General features: G+C 36.2%; 1 protein-coding gene across 1 annotated transcript in view; it reads left to right on the top strand.

Annotated features, from left to right (window-relative positions):
* Positions 1 to 15386, top strand: part of NKTR (natural killer cell triggering receptor) — a 46046-nt gene extending 30660 nt beyond the window's left edge. The window contains exons 8-16 of the mRNA XM_075705631.1: positions 758 to 980; positions 1562 to 1717; positions 2950 to 3037; positions 5943 to 6088; positions 7113 to 10061; positions 10305 to 10400; positions 10732 to 10791; positions 11387 to 11485; positions 13129 to 15386. Of these exons, the coding sequence (XP_075561746.1) occupies positions 758 to 980; positions 1562 to 1717; positions 2950 to 3037; positions 5943 to 6088; positions 7113 to 10061; positions 10305 to 10400; positions 10732 to 10791; positions 11387 to 11485; positions 13129 to 13207 (3896 nt within the window). The 3' untranslated portion in view covers positions 13208 to 15386. The remainder of the gene's footprint in view (positions 1 to 757; positions 981 to 1561; positions 1718 to 2949; positions 3038 to 5942; positions 6089 to 7112; positions 10062 to 10304; positions 10401 to 10731; positions 10792 to 11386; positions 11486 to 13128) is intronic.
* Positions 15387 to 16383: the final 997 nt, after the last annotated feature.

The raw sequence follows: 16383 nt of genomic DNA, 5'->3' as shown, positions 1-16383 counted from the left end.
TTAGTTTTCTACTCCACTTTTGACTTTCCTTAAGGATAATGTGGTTATGTCCTGCAGAGAAAGTCAAGAGGATAGATAATGTAAAAGTATGAGGATGCAGAAAGGAGCTAATGACAAAGTTTTAAAAATAAGAAATACACAACTGAGACTAACTCTTTCTTATTTGTTTTGTAACCTGTGCATTGCTTTCTAAGGAAACTAATTTTTTTTTACTATAAGTGGTCTTTGCTTTTCTGTGTATTATATTCTAACCAAAAGGTGCGAATTCAGTGTTATAACCTAAAATACATTTTCAAAGGAGAAAATGGGGAGAACCCTCCTTAAAATTATGCTTATTTCTCAGCCTTTCTTTTTATTAGCTTGGCGCAAGTTAATGTTCAACTTCAGTTATAAAGTTACTGTGTATGACTTAAGAACGTTTTGTCTTTGCATTGATATGTCATCTTCTATGGTGGAAGTTGTGCATGGAACTTCTTGCAGTTCACTTCATAGCAACTGAAGAAATTTTTTTACAATTGTCTGTGCTGGAAAATATTGGTATCATTTTGTTGATATGGGTTTAGACTGGACACAATTATGACTTACTATACTTTAATGTAACTCACTGGAAAAAGTCTGTAGCTTATGCACGGAGTTCCCTGGAGCAGTACGTATGTGTATTTATACATATATGAAATTGTATATTTTGTGCTGTATATGTACACAATAAACATATGTGCATATGAACACACTGTAAATTTAAAATATCTGTTTTAAGCTTTGGAGAAGAAGAAGAAAGTATGTTCTGACTCAGAAGCTTCAGACTCCTCCTCCAGTGCATCAAGCTCTTCAGAAACTTCATCTGAAAGTGAAGCTGAAAATGAAAGAAGCAGAAGAAGAAAGCGTAAAAGAAGAGCTAAAACCAAACAATCAAGAAAACGAAGAAAGGAAGAGAGGAAGAAAGAGGATCCAAGGTGCAAGCGAATCTCAAACCAAAGACGGTGACTAGTCTTTTATACTTAAGAATTTCAGAGAAATCTGAGAAATTCTACTCTTTTTTTCATTAAATACTTGAGCAATGAATATGAAGGTGCTTTTATTCTATAAGTTTGGATTTTGATGGTTGATTGTTATGAACAAAAAAACCCAAACAATAAAAAAGAGCAGCTTGTTGGGTAGCTTTTTCTATGAAACAGTTTAAGATCTTTGTAGACAGAAGCTAGAGCGACTTTCAAGTAAGCCTCAGCATGATAAAGTATTTAGGACTCACTATGCCTGTGTCATAGTGAGACATTAGGCAAGTAAGAGATCTTTGGTATTTTATTATATTTCAAAAATATTTAATGACAAACAGCACATTAAAATCAAAATTATTCTCTGTAAAGCGGGAACTGAACCTTCTTTCCAATAACAGTGCACCATCCTTCCTTTAGCATAAAACGAGTTGTTAATGAAATATGCTTTGGTTAAGCCATCTTAAGGCTCAGTGCATCATATGGGCTTGTTCTGGAATTTGCTTTTGAAAAGTGGTGGTTTTGAGTTGACAGTTAATTTTGATTTATCAACTTATTTTTCCCCATAGCAGCCTTTCTGACAAGAGTGATATAACAGAAAAGGCAGTCGATGTTAGCACAAAGAGGGACAAACCTGTGGTACGTCCTGAAGAAATTCCTCCAGTGCCTGAAAATAGATTTTTGCTAAGAAGAGATGTGCCTGTTGTCAATGTAGAACCTGAACCGTAAGAATCATTGAGCTTTCTTGTTATGTTGACTTGGTGGAAGCTATGCATAAAATTTTCCTGCTAACATTGTATTACTAGTACTGATAGCAAATGATTGCTGCAGTGTCAGAATTTCTGAATGAGGTAATTTAATTGTCCTTTTTACAGTTTTCATTGTAATATTCCTGACAACCTGTGTCAGGGTTTTTCAGTGAAATCTAATGAGTTAGTTTCATTGGTCCTTAAGGATCATGCAAGTTACAACCTTAAACTCAATTACAGTGATGCAGGAAAATGAGTGAATAATTCCAGAAAAAAATTTTGCAATGTAAACCACAGCAAATAATTGATTGCAAGGGAAACTTGGGATTGGAAGAGGTGATTTTTCATCTGTCTTAGAGTGAAGGAGCAGCTTGTGGTTCAAAAAGAGTCAACCAGAATTTTATGACCCATCTATGATTTTGACGATAAGAGAAAATACTCTCCTTTTGATATAATGGAAGTCATGAGTTTAGAAGTTATTTTCAACTTGTGTTTTCCACCTCTACTAAATTGCAGTTAGATTCTTTTTCTATCAAACTTCTTTGCTTTTGGACTCACAGGAGCTAATACATTACATTGCCAGATAGCTGTCAAATCACTTTGTGGTTTGTTTCTTTTTTTTTATTATTTCAGTTAATGGCGTTGTCTCCTGTAAGCCTTTTCTTGAAACATTACTTTACTCATGTTTCCAAAGCCTTAGTAACTGCTTCTTTTGAGGATATTACGCAAACAGTAAAAAGGAGCGCTGAATTACCTCTTGTTGCTTAGGAAAGAAGGACGGCTTTAGAACCTGTTGGCTATTGTGAATTGCCATTCCCTACGCCAAGATATCGTTGTGTAACTGCTGAGATCCTGAAATTATTCTGCCCATGTTGTCTTCATGATTTGTCCACCAAACACAAGCTAACCTCTTTAGAAAAGCCATGTACCGTTTTAACAGAGTACTTTTCAAGTTCATTGTTAGCATTTATTTACATGTAGAGAGGTCAGATAGGCTGTGCATTTGGTTGAAAACAAGTATATGTTGATTTGCCTTTCATTGCAGAATGGTGTGTGGCTTGCTTCGTTTCTTGGGGAATTCACTGAATTCTCAGTTCTGCCATCTCTCAAAAGAATAAGATTAATACTTTGCATTATTAACTTAAAAATAGTTTAAGCTAATTTGGGGGATTTTGCCATGTAAGCTTGTATCTTATTAATTTATGTAGGAAGCTTCTTGAAGCTACGCCAGTTCTGACTGACCAGAAACCATCAGTCTCTAAATCCGGACGAAAAATTAAAGGAAGAGGCACGATAGTATGTAACAATTATTCTTTTTTTTTCTTTCCTCTCACCCAGAGTATCTTCTCTGACCTTGAGCTTTGAATTTCCTTGAAGGCTTTGTGTGACACTTAACTATTGTTGACATGTTGTAGATTCTGGCTTAGAAGGTTGAAATCTTGCTGTCAGGCAGTTCATTTTATAATGCTTTTTTTTTTTCCATCCTTCTTGTTAACATCTTTTTATCTAAAGATTGTTTGGGAAAACAAATACTTACTCCTCAGCTACAAGAAATCTTCAAACATAAGAACAAAATTATTTGTTTTTAAAGACTGGAATGAATTCAGCCAGATTTATCCCATGCAAGCCACAAGATCTAAAGTAATGAGAAGTGACAAGAGCTTTTACTCTTCTTGACTCATTGGATTTCCTTGCTGTTTCTGTTAAGCCTTAGGACTGTAACATGTAACAGTAGACAAAGCTGTTCTACAGTGTCCCAAGTGTATACAGCCCTTTCTGACGTATATTGCTTGTCCTCCAGACTTCTGGTATTTGCATCTTCTGATGATTGTCCATACATTGCTAAGAAACAACACTTTTGTTGGCAACTTTGGCAGAATCACTTACATGGTTCTGCTTTTTGACATTTTAAGTCAACCTTTTGTTTCCTTTTTTTAGCTACTTTAGCTAATTTTGTCATCTGTACTGGCTGAGATCAAGTCCATGTAATTTCATAGGTGACACTGCATGGGCAAGAAGTTAATTTTTTGCCGTGCTGGTAGTGAAGCATTTTTACAGACGCACAGACTCGGTCCACTTTCACCCTCGCCCCCCAACCTTCCTCTCTGAAGGCGGCTGCTTTTTACACAGATTTCACTTCTACGTCAAGTCTCTGATGTCCTGAAGACTTTTGCTTTTGTGTGAGTGCCACTGCACTCAAGCAAAACTTTTCTTGTCTCTTCTTTAATAACCCACAATACAGGGTCCAGAACACTGCACAGCTACGCTGTTGTTTTTCGGTCAGTAGAAGAGGGAAAAAGTAAGAAAAGCTTTTGGAATTGTGCATTTGATTCTGGTGTATTTCAAATTGTAGCATACCATGACTGAGCATATTCTTCCCCTTTAGAATGTTTTCCTGGATCAATTTAGCAGGTGGCATTTGGGTAACCGTAAAGGAAACCAAGGCTTGGTCCTGACAAATTTTTGTGCAAGTGGAAGTCCTCAAAAAAACAAAAAACTTTATACGGAGAGATCAGTATCTGTAGAGCTGAAGACACTTTTTGTTAGAATGGTCTTAACTGAGACTCCTGAGCATAATTTTCTTACATGATAGCCACTGGATACGAGAAATACTTTTCTACTGATCCCCATGATGCAATTATTTTAAGCCACAAAATTAACAGCTTAGATGGCCCTAGCATGGAACAAAGTATCGTAGTGTTTGGGCCTTGCCTGAGAACCAAGCCTTATTTGCCAGCCTTGACAATAAATCTGATCACTGTCCTTGCTGCATCTGACAGCTTTCATTTGTTTGACACTTGTGATATCCACTAAAGGAAGCCTTTTAAACAGAATGTTTTGAAATCTTTATGTAAACAGAGACTGCTGGAAAAATAGTTTAAAGCTGAGTGGAATTGGCTTTTGCCAGAGATTTGGGTGTCTGTGTCTGTCTTTTTTGCAATTTTGGCACCCTCTTGGCAAAATTAAAAATGAAAACCAGTAATATCGGAAATAATTTAGGGCTAGCAATTAGTTGGAGAAACACATTTTTCTGCCATCTCTAATAGTCTGATTAGCAACAGTTTCTATCCAGGGTGAACTTGTTTGATGTTTTCAAGGTATTTGTTTGAGTTTTGAATCCTCTTATATTCTGAGAGACTCCTGAGTGTAATATGAGAAAATTAGGGAGGTCCATGAAACCTTAGTAACCCATTATATGCCATTCATCTGTAGAAGCTTTTTTTGTTGTTTTTTTTTTTTTAAGTAGTCATTGCTTCAGCTCAAAGGATAGGAACCTCCAAATCTTCATGGCAGGTTGTCTTTACTTTTTTAAATAAACAGGGTGTTTTAAAGACTTCTGCCTGTAATTAACTGAATAAACCAATACATGCATCTTTCTGGTTTTATTCTGGGGGGAAATTTTTTTTTTTTCCACGTATTGCTTGTTTTTATAAGTGGCTCAAAATAATTGAGGAAAACCCAGACGTTTTTCTTTATTGAGTCAAGGAGCATCTAATTTCCTCACAGAATTTACCTAAGTGTGTATCCAACTGGGTAATGGAAAATAATGAGTTAGCAATATTAGAGTTTTTTTCTCTGCTGCACAAGTAGCTCTTATTATCTACTTAAATGCTGTGCCTAAACATAATTTTTTAAGTATGAAGCTTCATTGCACTTTTGTGAAAGATTATTGTTATTTGTTTATTTTTTGCTTGGAAAGTGTCTTAAACTGGATTCCCATTTCTGAAGGGTTCAACAGCACTAACACTTGAAATAGGCCTTGTCTTTACCCATACAACAGTTAAGTGTCTGCTAACTGAAGTGAAACATCTGTGCTTTAGTATCCTGAAAAAAAAGTTGGTTATCTGCAGTAATAGTGTTACTTCAAAAGGTATTATGTAAAGGGAATCCATGACCTTTTCCTTTTATGTTTTGGAAAAATGGCTTAGCTGGCTCCTCTCAAGCTTTGAGAAATGCTCTTGGACTACGAAAAGATAGTTAGCTATGTAATCCAGTCTCATATGTGGGATACATGCATAACAAAAGTGAGTATTTTTGGCAGGAAATCTAGAATTTGTGTTTTCTTCATGGACTTTGTATGGATAACGTTGTCTGGCTTGTGTTAGGAGGATATGTGTACGAGTCACGGTATATTTTCTGTATTATCCAGTCTCTTTTAAAGAAAAATATGTTCTTCAGCTATCTTTCTTTGTTTTCGTAGCGATATCACACCCCACCTCGATCACGATCGTGTTCTGAATCCGATGATGATGAGAGCAGTGAGACCCCTCCTCACTGGAAAGAGGAAATGCAGAGATTACGAACATACAGACCACCTAGTGGAGAAAAGTGGAGTAAAGGCGATAAGTAAGATCCTTACTACAAATTTAAAATGTCTTGGGTTTTTTACACAAGGTTTAATAGATTGTGCGGATGTACCATGTCATTCATGTTTGAATAAAAAAATGTAAATATCTTTGTGCGTAACACATACCATTTAAATTCTGAAAATTAGAAGTGGAAAACTTTCTTAAAACCTTTCTACTTTGCTAATGTGACACCGGATGAACACATGCAGAAAAGTGTCAGAAGGTCAGAAGAGTTGTTTCTGATGGTGCCATCTTGGATATTTATTTAAGAAGTGATTAATTGACATGTCCAGTTTCCTATTGCTTTCCGTAGAGCTAGTCATGTCAAATTTCCTTTAGCCTCAAACTTGGTTGTATGGTTTCTCTGGATACCAAATAAGACAATCAGATCCACCAATCCTATATTGTTTTAGTTATATGTATTTTCTGCAGTTTCAAGCTCTGTGATGGAAGCCAGCGCTCTGGAATTTCTGATTGCTTGATACTAAATATGAGCTTGTATCAAACTACAATAGATAAACCCCAAAAGCAAAACTGAAGAATAGTATGTATAATAATTATTGAATAACAGCAAATGTTTACGGTAACCCTTTTTATATACTGAGTGCATTCAGTTTGTTGATATATTGCAGCGTACCAGCTAAAAGAATAGTAAATAAGATGAAGTGTGTTTAAACGTGACTTATGAATCCCATAGTTGTAGGTGTAACTACCCAAAGTCCTGTGGACTTAACATTAAACATTAGTTCTCTTTACACAGGTTCTACCGTATGCAAAATTTGCTGATGTTGGCTAACGCATTTCTTAGAAGTAGCTCTCTTGATAGTAGTGTAATTCCATATCTTAAAATGAGTGTAACAAGCTCAGTCAAAACACAGTTGTCTGATAGTAAAGGAGGGTGGTAGTTGTTTTTAAACGTCATTAATTGCTGTGGAGGAGGGGAAAATACTTAGTTTATCAGTTGTTTTTTTTTTTCTTAAAGAATTTCCACTTTGTGTGGGACTTGCTTGTGTGTTTTTAAGGTTGAGTGATCCATGTACAAGCAGATGGGATGAAAGAAGTGCATCCCGGAGATCAAGATCCTGGTCACGTAACGGTTATTCTGATCTAAGCACTGTGAGATATCCCAGCCATCACAAAAAGCACAGAAAGGAGAAAAAGAAGGTGAAACACAAAAAGAAATCTAAAAAGCAGAAGCACTTCAAGAAGCACAAGCAAACAAAAAAAAAGAAAACATCAGCCTCATCAGATGTAGAATCCTCTCATTCCTTCCTCAGGAGGACAAAATCATCTTGTGATCGTGAGAGGAAATCTCGTTCTTCTTCACTGTCTTCTAGACGTTCATCCAGAAGAGACTGGTCTAAATCTGATAAGGAAGACCAGAGTTCATCGACTTTATCAAGCAGAGGGACTCGATCATACTACAGGTCTAGGTCCAGATCCAGATCTAGGTCTAAATCAAGATCTTATTCCCGGCGAAGTTCTAGATCAAGATCAGCCTCTAAATCATCACGTTCTCGAAGTAGGTCAAGGTCAAGTTCTAACCCTAGGCATCAAAAGACGGTTTCCAGTTCTCCACGAAATATTTCAACACGATTAAATGAAAGTAAGTTGACGAAGACTGCGGAGCCTGTAAGAGCAGTTATACTCCCTAGTGATAAAGTTGTCATACCACCAGTTGTCCCAGAAAACCTCCCTGTTATACCCTTAAGTGACAGCCCACCACCTTCAAGGTGGAAACCTGGGCAAAAACCATGGAAGCCATCTTACGAGCGAATTCAGGAAATGAAAGCTAAAACAAGCCATTTAATACCCACACAAACTAATTACAATTTAGTAGTTATTAAAGAGGCTAACACTTCTTCCTCATACCGTAAGCGACAGAGGAGTTCAGACAGTGATCGAAGCGGTTGTTCCAAGTATCGTAGTGACAGAAGCTCAGATAGTTGGCTAAGATCAAGAAGCAGGTCCTCTCGAAGTAGGTCGTACTCAAGATCTTATACGAGATCTAGAAGTCCATCTAGCTCTAGGACAAAATCTCGTTCTTCTGGCAGATCACCATCACTGAGTAAATACCGCAGTGACAGGTCAGGTTATAGCGAGTCGACATCTTATTATTCCCTTAGTGATGATGATAGACACAGAAACAAAAGAAAATCTGCATCAAATGATCAAAATGCTCGGTCTCTTAAACCGAGGCAAGAAACAAGCTCTGAAAGTACTCTCCCTTGTAAGTGTACGAAAGACTATGATGAGTCTTCTCAAGGACTGAAAGAGAGTGACAGTTTATCATCTTCAGACTTCTCTACTGACAGCGAGCGTTCTGCCAAAATGAAAGTAGTCCAAGAAAAAGAAGGCCGTTTTCAATTAGAAGGAGATACTCAGAAACAGGATAAAAATAGCTTAAGTTCTGAGAGAGGGGAGGAGAAATCCAAGTGTGAGCGGGAATCTGATCATGCTAAGAAGAAAGCAGCAAAGGAGAAATCTTCTGAACAACCTAAAGGTGGTGCAAAAACTAAACGAAAATCCTATTCAGGTAGTAAATGGGACTCTGAATCAAATTCCGAAAGAGGAGAGGCAAGGCATAACAGGGGAGATTCCAGACCTTCCTCTAGTAAAGAAGAAGGAGAGGCCACATCAGGATCTGATACAGAGCTGAGCGTTACCAAGAGGGTAAAAAAACAATCAAATTCTTCAGAAGGCTTTCTGGATTCTGATTGTACTTGGAAGACAAGCAAGCAGTTGTCATCTTCTGAGTCTGACAGTTCTTGTTCTAGCTCAACAAACATTAGAGGAAAGTCAAAAAAACACAAACATGGGTCGAAAAAAACTCTTAAAAAGTCACATTCCAAAAAAGCAAAAGAAAAATCAAAAGGGAAAAAAGAGAAGAAACACAAAGTTCAGAAAAGAAAAGAAATGTTTCATTGGCAGCCCCCACTGGAGTTTGGTGAAGAAGATGATGATGAGATAAATGAAAAGCCGGTTACCAAGGATGATAAAAAAGAAAAGCAGCTTACCAGGGACATAAAGGATAAAACCCAAGTTTATGAAAAGGATGAAATAGTCAAAGATAAAATGGGAAATGGTGAAAAGTCTTGTGTGGATGAAAACCTTTTGGGTAAAAACACTACATGTGATGCCTCACCAGATCGCAGTAACCTTAATAAAGATAGCATCGAAACGAACGCTTCAACCAGTATTTTAAACTCAGGAATAAACGTGGCTGCTTGCAAGAATGAGATTAAACAAGCTGAAGAAAGTAACCAGAACGGATTGGAAGATGTTATTCAGACAGATGACAACATGGAGATTTGTACTCCAGATCGTAACTCACCAGGGAAGGTTGATGTGGACATTTTGTCTCCTGTCATTCTCACTGCTAAAACTCAGGCTTTAAGTGCTAGCATAAACAAAGATTTACTGGTTGAGAGCCCTGAACAAGATGCTGTCAAACTAGGAAACAATATTATAGACTTCGTTAATGTTAAAGAAGAAAAAGAAACGGGAAGGCAAGAAAATAACTCTGTGCCTGTGTCTAGTGCTAAAGACTGTAGTTTAAAAAGTGAAATTACTGAAAACACGCAAAGCAATACGGCAGATAATAAATGGAAGCCTTTGCAAGGTGTTGGTAATCTACAACCAGCAACAATTAGTACTGCTGCAGAAGTTAAGACAGTAGCTTCAGCACCAGAGCCTAAACCAGCAGGTTTAAGAATTGAAATAAAAGCTAAAAATAAAGTAAGGCCTGGATCTCTGTTTGATGAAGTTAGAAAAACAGCACGGCTAAATCGAAGGCCAAGGAACCAAGAAAGTTCCAGTGAGGAAGAATCTCCAAGTAGAGATGACAATAGCCCGTCCAGGAGTCTGAGTAGGTCACGAAGTAAATCGGAATCTAAATCCAGACACAGAACAAGGTCCCTATCTTACAGTCACTCAAGAAGTCGATCCCGAAGTTCTACGTATTCATATAGGTAAGAAGTTTGTGCTATTCCCACAGCCTACCATGTTAACTTAAGTTCTGATATTTTTAAGGCACATTTTTCTTTTTCAACTCATGTCTGTCTTTTATACAGCACTATGTCGTTTAGCAAGTATGGAATAAATACTTAGCTTAAAAGATAAAGCTTTATAATGCTTTTCCTTCCTGTTTTCTGCTGCTCTTCTCTTCAGTTATATTCTATTTTGTGCTTTTCAAAGTTGTTCATTGATTGTAGATCAAGAAGCTATACAAGAAGCCGAAGCAGAGGATGGTATAGTAGAGATCGGTCAAGAAGTCGAAGTAGTTCTTACCACAGTTACAAGAGTCGTAGGTAAGTTTCTCTAATTAGAGATAGTGTTGGGGGGTGTCCAAAACCAGTAAATGAGGCACAGCAGTCCGATGCTTCAGTCTCTGAGCGAGTTGGAAGCGCGCTTAACTATGCATGCTGCAGTCTGAAGTATTGACGTGAAATGTGCAAGTTAGAATAGTCAGAGTTCACAATTTCCCGTTAGTGAGAAATAATTTTGTTTAATGTTTCGTAGTGTGGATAAGGAATTCTGAGCAAAACATGTTCTTCTCCTCTCGCTCCCCCTCCCCCCTCACTCTCTTCAGCACTTGTTTCTGATTAACGTAAAATGTCTCTGTGGTTTTGTTTTTGTCAGTCGAACCTATAGTAGAAGTAGATCCAGAAGTAGTTCTTATGGTCATCACAGTCGATCCAGGTATGGATTATAGTTTTATACAAACTCTGCAATAAGTACACTTCTTATAAAAATACCTTAGTATAAGAATGCCCCTTTATCTATGGTACTTAAAAATATAGTATCATGATAGCAACTTGAATTAAAGCAAAATCAACATAAGACACTTTTAAAAGTTGAAAATAACCAAAGCATCCTGGCATTACAGTTATAGGTGATGATACGAGGTAAGTAATAGTGAACACATTTCCCTTTATTGTTAAAATAAAAATGAGTTATAAATGGAATCACTTTGTTAACTTGTTTTCGGAAGTATTAGCAAACAAGATTTTTACTGTATCTATAACTTGTAGAGAAAACACAAAACTTTGTAAGTGCTTAGTAAGTCTTTTCTAGATTTATAAACTTGAGATATTACTGTGGTTTTGAAGATACTTGGTTTTGTATTTAAACTGTTATAAAATGTAGAATTATTCTGTTTGCCACATCCTCCAAAAGTAATTTCTATATAGCCACTCATCTCTGTATATAAATGTCTTTAAAACAGACATTTAAAATAAGTAGCATTTTAGACAAGAAATTGTAAATTTACAGTTACTTTCTTTTCCCTTTAAAGTAGGTCATACACATATGATAGTTACTATAGCAGAAGTCGAAGTAGAAGTAAAAGGAGTGACAGCTATCGAAGATCTAGAAGTTACGATAGGCGATCCAGGTATGTGTTTGCCTGCCTGACTTTCACACTGTATTTATGCAAAAGAATTTGCGAAATACATACTTACAGTGTTCATGAAGGCTAATGTTCCCCCCCCCCAGCATAAGAAATACATTTTTACTAAAAGTAATAATTAAAACCAATTAAAATTAGAGCAAGTGTGTGAGTGAGGAAATCAGAATTTACGATATACTAAATTTTAGGATGGGGAAGAAACTAGAGTAAGAAAGACTTGAGAAGGCTCCAGTTCTTTGTATATATGCATTCAAAATAAGCACCTTTGTGTTTTTTAAATAATTTTAAATGTTTCTTGAAAACTACAATGAATTAGCTCCCAAGACTTAAATCAAGTGCCCTGTTACGGATTAAGAGCTACCTGGTATGCAAAGAATTCCATTGGATAGTAAATTCGTTTTGGTTAGACTGCAAAAGCATATTTCAAAAAAAAAATCTGGAAGGGAAATTAAAACTTGCAGTGCTATACAGAATTAATTCTAACTTCCTAGAACATATTTTGAAAGAACATTTCACCTGCAAATCTGATGTGCTTCCGATGAATTTAGGATAAATTTTATTCTACTCAGTCCAGGGGAATTATATAGGTGCACTTGAGCATGTTTTGCAAAGATCAGAAGTGGAACAGGAGATAGAGACACAGAGAGAGAGAAGAGAGTACATATGGGTGTTTATGTGGTTTGTACCTTTTAATATGTCCCATATTAAGTCAGTGGTAAATCGGGCAGATCTGTAAGACGACTGTAAATTTTCATCCTCTGCTGTCCTCCGTACTCGTTTTTCCACAACGTTGTACCAGCTCTTAATGGACTTTGCCCTCACCCATTTCCCCATCTAGTTCTGACAGTAAGACAACTTTCATCTTGTGTTTGAGGGGAAATTAATGAGATTAACAACGAGTGTGGAAGTAGACTTACAAAATCATTGGTTTAGGATGTGGGGAAGCTTCAGAGAAACAATGTTGGATTAGGATATGCTCGTCTTTCTTTTAGAAAGCTTTCCTTCAGACACAAGGCTAGAAAATCTCTAATGAAAGTTTATTCTGTGTAATTTGAAGAAGTCCTGTGGCTTGTCTGAAACTATCTGGACTCTATCTTGATGATTGGCCAGGTGCTGAGCTTGAAATTCTTCTGGATAAGCCAAAGTAGTTTAATCTACAACTTCCACTCTGCAGACACTCAGACACTCCTGTTGTTGTTATGGGGCCTAATTCTTAAGACCCTTCTTCAAATGAAAAACTGCAATGTATAAAGCAAGGAGTTGTGAAATTATCTTAGTTGAGAAACACAATATGAAATTATATTTGTTAGAATATACTTCTCAGCTATTAGCATTTACAAAAACAGTTATTCTGGATGATTTCTTAGCTGTATCAGAGAAAGCAAGAAATTTTGTGGTTACAAGCATGGTTTGACTTGAGTTACACAGGGTTTCCATCATGTAAAGTTAATGATTATTTTGAGTCTCCCTTAATGAATGCTTCAGTTATATGAAATATGATACTGTAAAGACTTCTTGTATGGCTTTTTTGTCTCGTGTGTATCTGTCTTGACTATTTTTTACGTGATGCAATTTTGAATTTGAAGCTCAAAATACAATTTTGAGGCATTTTAATCTTTTCTTTGTAGATCTTATGGCTCTGACAGTGAAAGTGATCGCAGTTACTCTAACAATCGAAGTCCCAGCGAAAGCAGCAGATACAGCTGAAAACGTTTCTTTGATGATAGAAACTGTATTTAATAATTTTTTCAGTGCTAAGTTAAAAAAAACTGTTTTGACAGTGTCACAGGTGAAGTTGAAGGGCGTTAACTGAGTTAGCTGGAACTTTACCATGTAACAGTGAACACACTTGACTGTATACTTATGGTATAGTACTGAGCTCAACCCAACAGGTTTTTTTTTAAAATTTTTTTTATGTCAAATGCTACTTTTACAACATAGAAAAAAAAAAAAACATTTTTATTTCCTTGAATTGGATTTTCCAAGCCATGAATGACACTTAGGTGAATTTGCTGCCACCACTTTTCTGGGTGCAGCAATCAGTACTGTCTTCAAGTATGTTTATAAACACCTTCGGGCTTTCTGCCTGTTACTATTAAATATATGCTAGCAACTATAAAACTGTGAAGAAAACTTCTTACAAAGGCTGCCATTTCTAGTTTATTAAAATGCTTTTTTTAATGCTGGAAGGTGGGTTGCTTACTGTCTTGTTTGTTGATTATTGCATTCTATACAGTATATACACAACAACTAGGTGATGAAAATAAAGCCTGCCACTCTGTCTTAATCCTTGCTGTACTGTGATATTACAGAAGTCTGCTGAAAAGAGTGAGATTATACACAATGGGAATTGTCAAACTGACAAGCAGTGAGCAAAAGTGGGATGAATTAGTTTTCATCTTAATATCCAACTTGTCTAAACTTTTATGTATAGAAGTGAATTTTGTGATAAACAGCAATGTTCTTAAGAGTCTAAAAAAATGTTTCTAAACACTTTTTGAATTTCATTTCAGTTCGTGTTACAGTGCTTGGCATACTTCAACACACTTCCAAGTTGAATGTTGTAAACCATCGAGTATATAATGAGTTCGTTCAAAGCGTTTTTTAAAAAACTTACATGATGATGATTTTTTGAGAAAACAAACTGTAATGGTTCCTTTATAAAATGTCTGTAGACGTATCCCATTTGCCATAGGCAATGTCGGATATTGATACTGCAGATATTGAACTATATATTGGTAAAGTGACATGACTACAAAAATACCAGTATGCCTGATAAAAAGCATGGATAATACTTTCAAAGTAAAGTTTAATACCAAAAATGACTCCATGTTACAGCTAAATGGTTTGAAAAAAACCCCATAGATTTAAGCTGAAGAGCGTTGAGTAATTTTTGCAATATTCTGATTGATTTAAAATAATTTGTAAAGTTTTTCAGTGTTTAGAAAGTTGTGTACTAAGAAACAGTTTTTTAATGGCATAATGTAACCTGAAAAGTGGGGACTGTAGTGAAAAACAGACTAACATAGCTTTATTAGAGCTAATGAGTACTGTTGTATTATAATAGTTTTCATTACTGACTTTCTGTAATATCTTGAGATGCTTTCATTTTCTCAAATGATTTCAAATATTGAAAATGATTTTTTTTTAATCTCATCAGGACCCAACAGCTTTGAAAATTAAAAGTGGTAATTTCTTGCTTAGACGTCAGTTCATACTGTCTCTTTGATTGAATTAAGCTATCCAAAATTAGCTTTTGTACACTTCTGAAACATGAAAAGAAAGTTCAAAGTGACATTTGCAGACTGCAATGATGCCCTCCGTTTCTGTTCATGAACAGCTGAATATGACATTTGTACACAGGTTCCTAAAACCGAACTTATAATATAGGTTTTTCACTTTGTAAAACACCACAAAATTCTGGACTTAAAGCCTTCCTACTCTTGTAGTTCCATGAAAAAGTGTGTGCACGTAATCCTTTCGAATCAGTATTTTGTAAGCTTCTTATGCTTTTTAAAATTAAGTACATTTATTACTCGAGTCAGTATACGTTTACAGGCATGTTTCTAACAGTAGCAGCCATTTCAGAGTCCTGAACAAATATTTTCGCTGCTCACTCAAGGTAATGTTTGTTGCGGTTTCATAGTTTTAAGTACAAATGTAACTTGTTTTTTCCCTTACTGAGAAAATAGAACTAGTGGGCTAGTTGTGTAACAAAATATACAAATATAAACATTGCCAGTCAGTACTTACTGGAGGAAAAAATTGCTCCAGAATCAGACTTTGTCATATTTCAGATCTGAGTTCACTTTTTATTTTTAAGGCCAGAGAAAGGTAATAGAAATACAGTCGATCAATTAATTGTAGTTGTCCAAAATTACTGCAAAGTCAATAATGTCTATTTCATATCTTGAATTAAAGCTTTATAAAGAAATTCCATCTGCTTGATGGTCGGGGAGGGGTGTGAGGGAAGGGGAGGGCAAGTATTTTTACTTAGTGAAGTCTGTTCAGTTGTGCTTCAGATAGAAAATGTACCCCGAGCTGGTTTTCTAATGTTGGTCTATGTTTTTGCAATTTTGTTATTCAAAAGTAGTTGCTGTTTGTAAAATAAACTTTTGTACATATCTGCAAATGCTGTTTTCTCTACATCTGGAAAAAATCCACAGCTGCTTTGAGGGAAACGGGCAGGAAAATTAAAAATACACTTTGATTTCTGTATCCGCTTTTGTCCCTTGCAAGACTGCATACAAGTTGCCTTTCCCTTTTCCTAACCTACTTAGAGAACGATTCCTCAGCAAGGCTCTGTACTGGGTTTACATAATAGTCACTGGAGGAACAAATATTTTGAAATTTCCAAGTGATTTGAGATCTCGCCATTTCCTCAAGATACATAAAAGGTTCCTATCCTTTTGTGCAAAGATACACTTAACAGATCTACACGGAAATCTCTCAACACGCCGAGTTTAACTACTTTGCTAAATATTCCTTCCCAAGTACACATTCCCACATCGTTTCCGTAGCATATTGGAAATGTGGTGTCAGTTCAAGTCAGCAGATGTAATGGCTCAGCAGACTAATCCATTCGTCTTTTAGACCTTCTGTTCCAGAAAAACGGGGTTTTATTGGAAAAGACTGGCTTTCTCCTAATGGAAAGGCTAATTGCCTTGGTCTGAGGTAAAAAAAAGGACAAGTGGAAGCGTTTCCTTGTTCTTTGATTTAGTCTTTGGTGTGATCCGGTTAACCTGGCATTTCTCAAAGGCAGCGCTCTGAAGTTTGGGGAGGAGGCACAAGAATTCCTAGGCAGGAAAAGCATCCATGTGACGGGAGCTATAGTGGTGAAAGGTTTTTAAAAAAGAAAAAAAAAGTAATTTAAGGTAGGGGAA

Source organism: Pelecanus crispus, chromosome 2, assembly GCF_030463565.1.
Source record: "Pelecanus crispus isolate bPelCri1 chromosome 2, bPelCri1.pri, whole genome shotgun sequence".
Taxonomy (NCBI): Eukaryota; Metazoa; Chordata; class Aves; order Pelecaniformes; family Pelecanidae; genus Pelecanus; species Pelecanus crispus.
The sequence above is the reverse complement of the archived record's forward strand: the minus strand, read 5'-3'. Positions and strand labels throughout refer to the sequence as shown.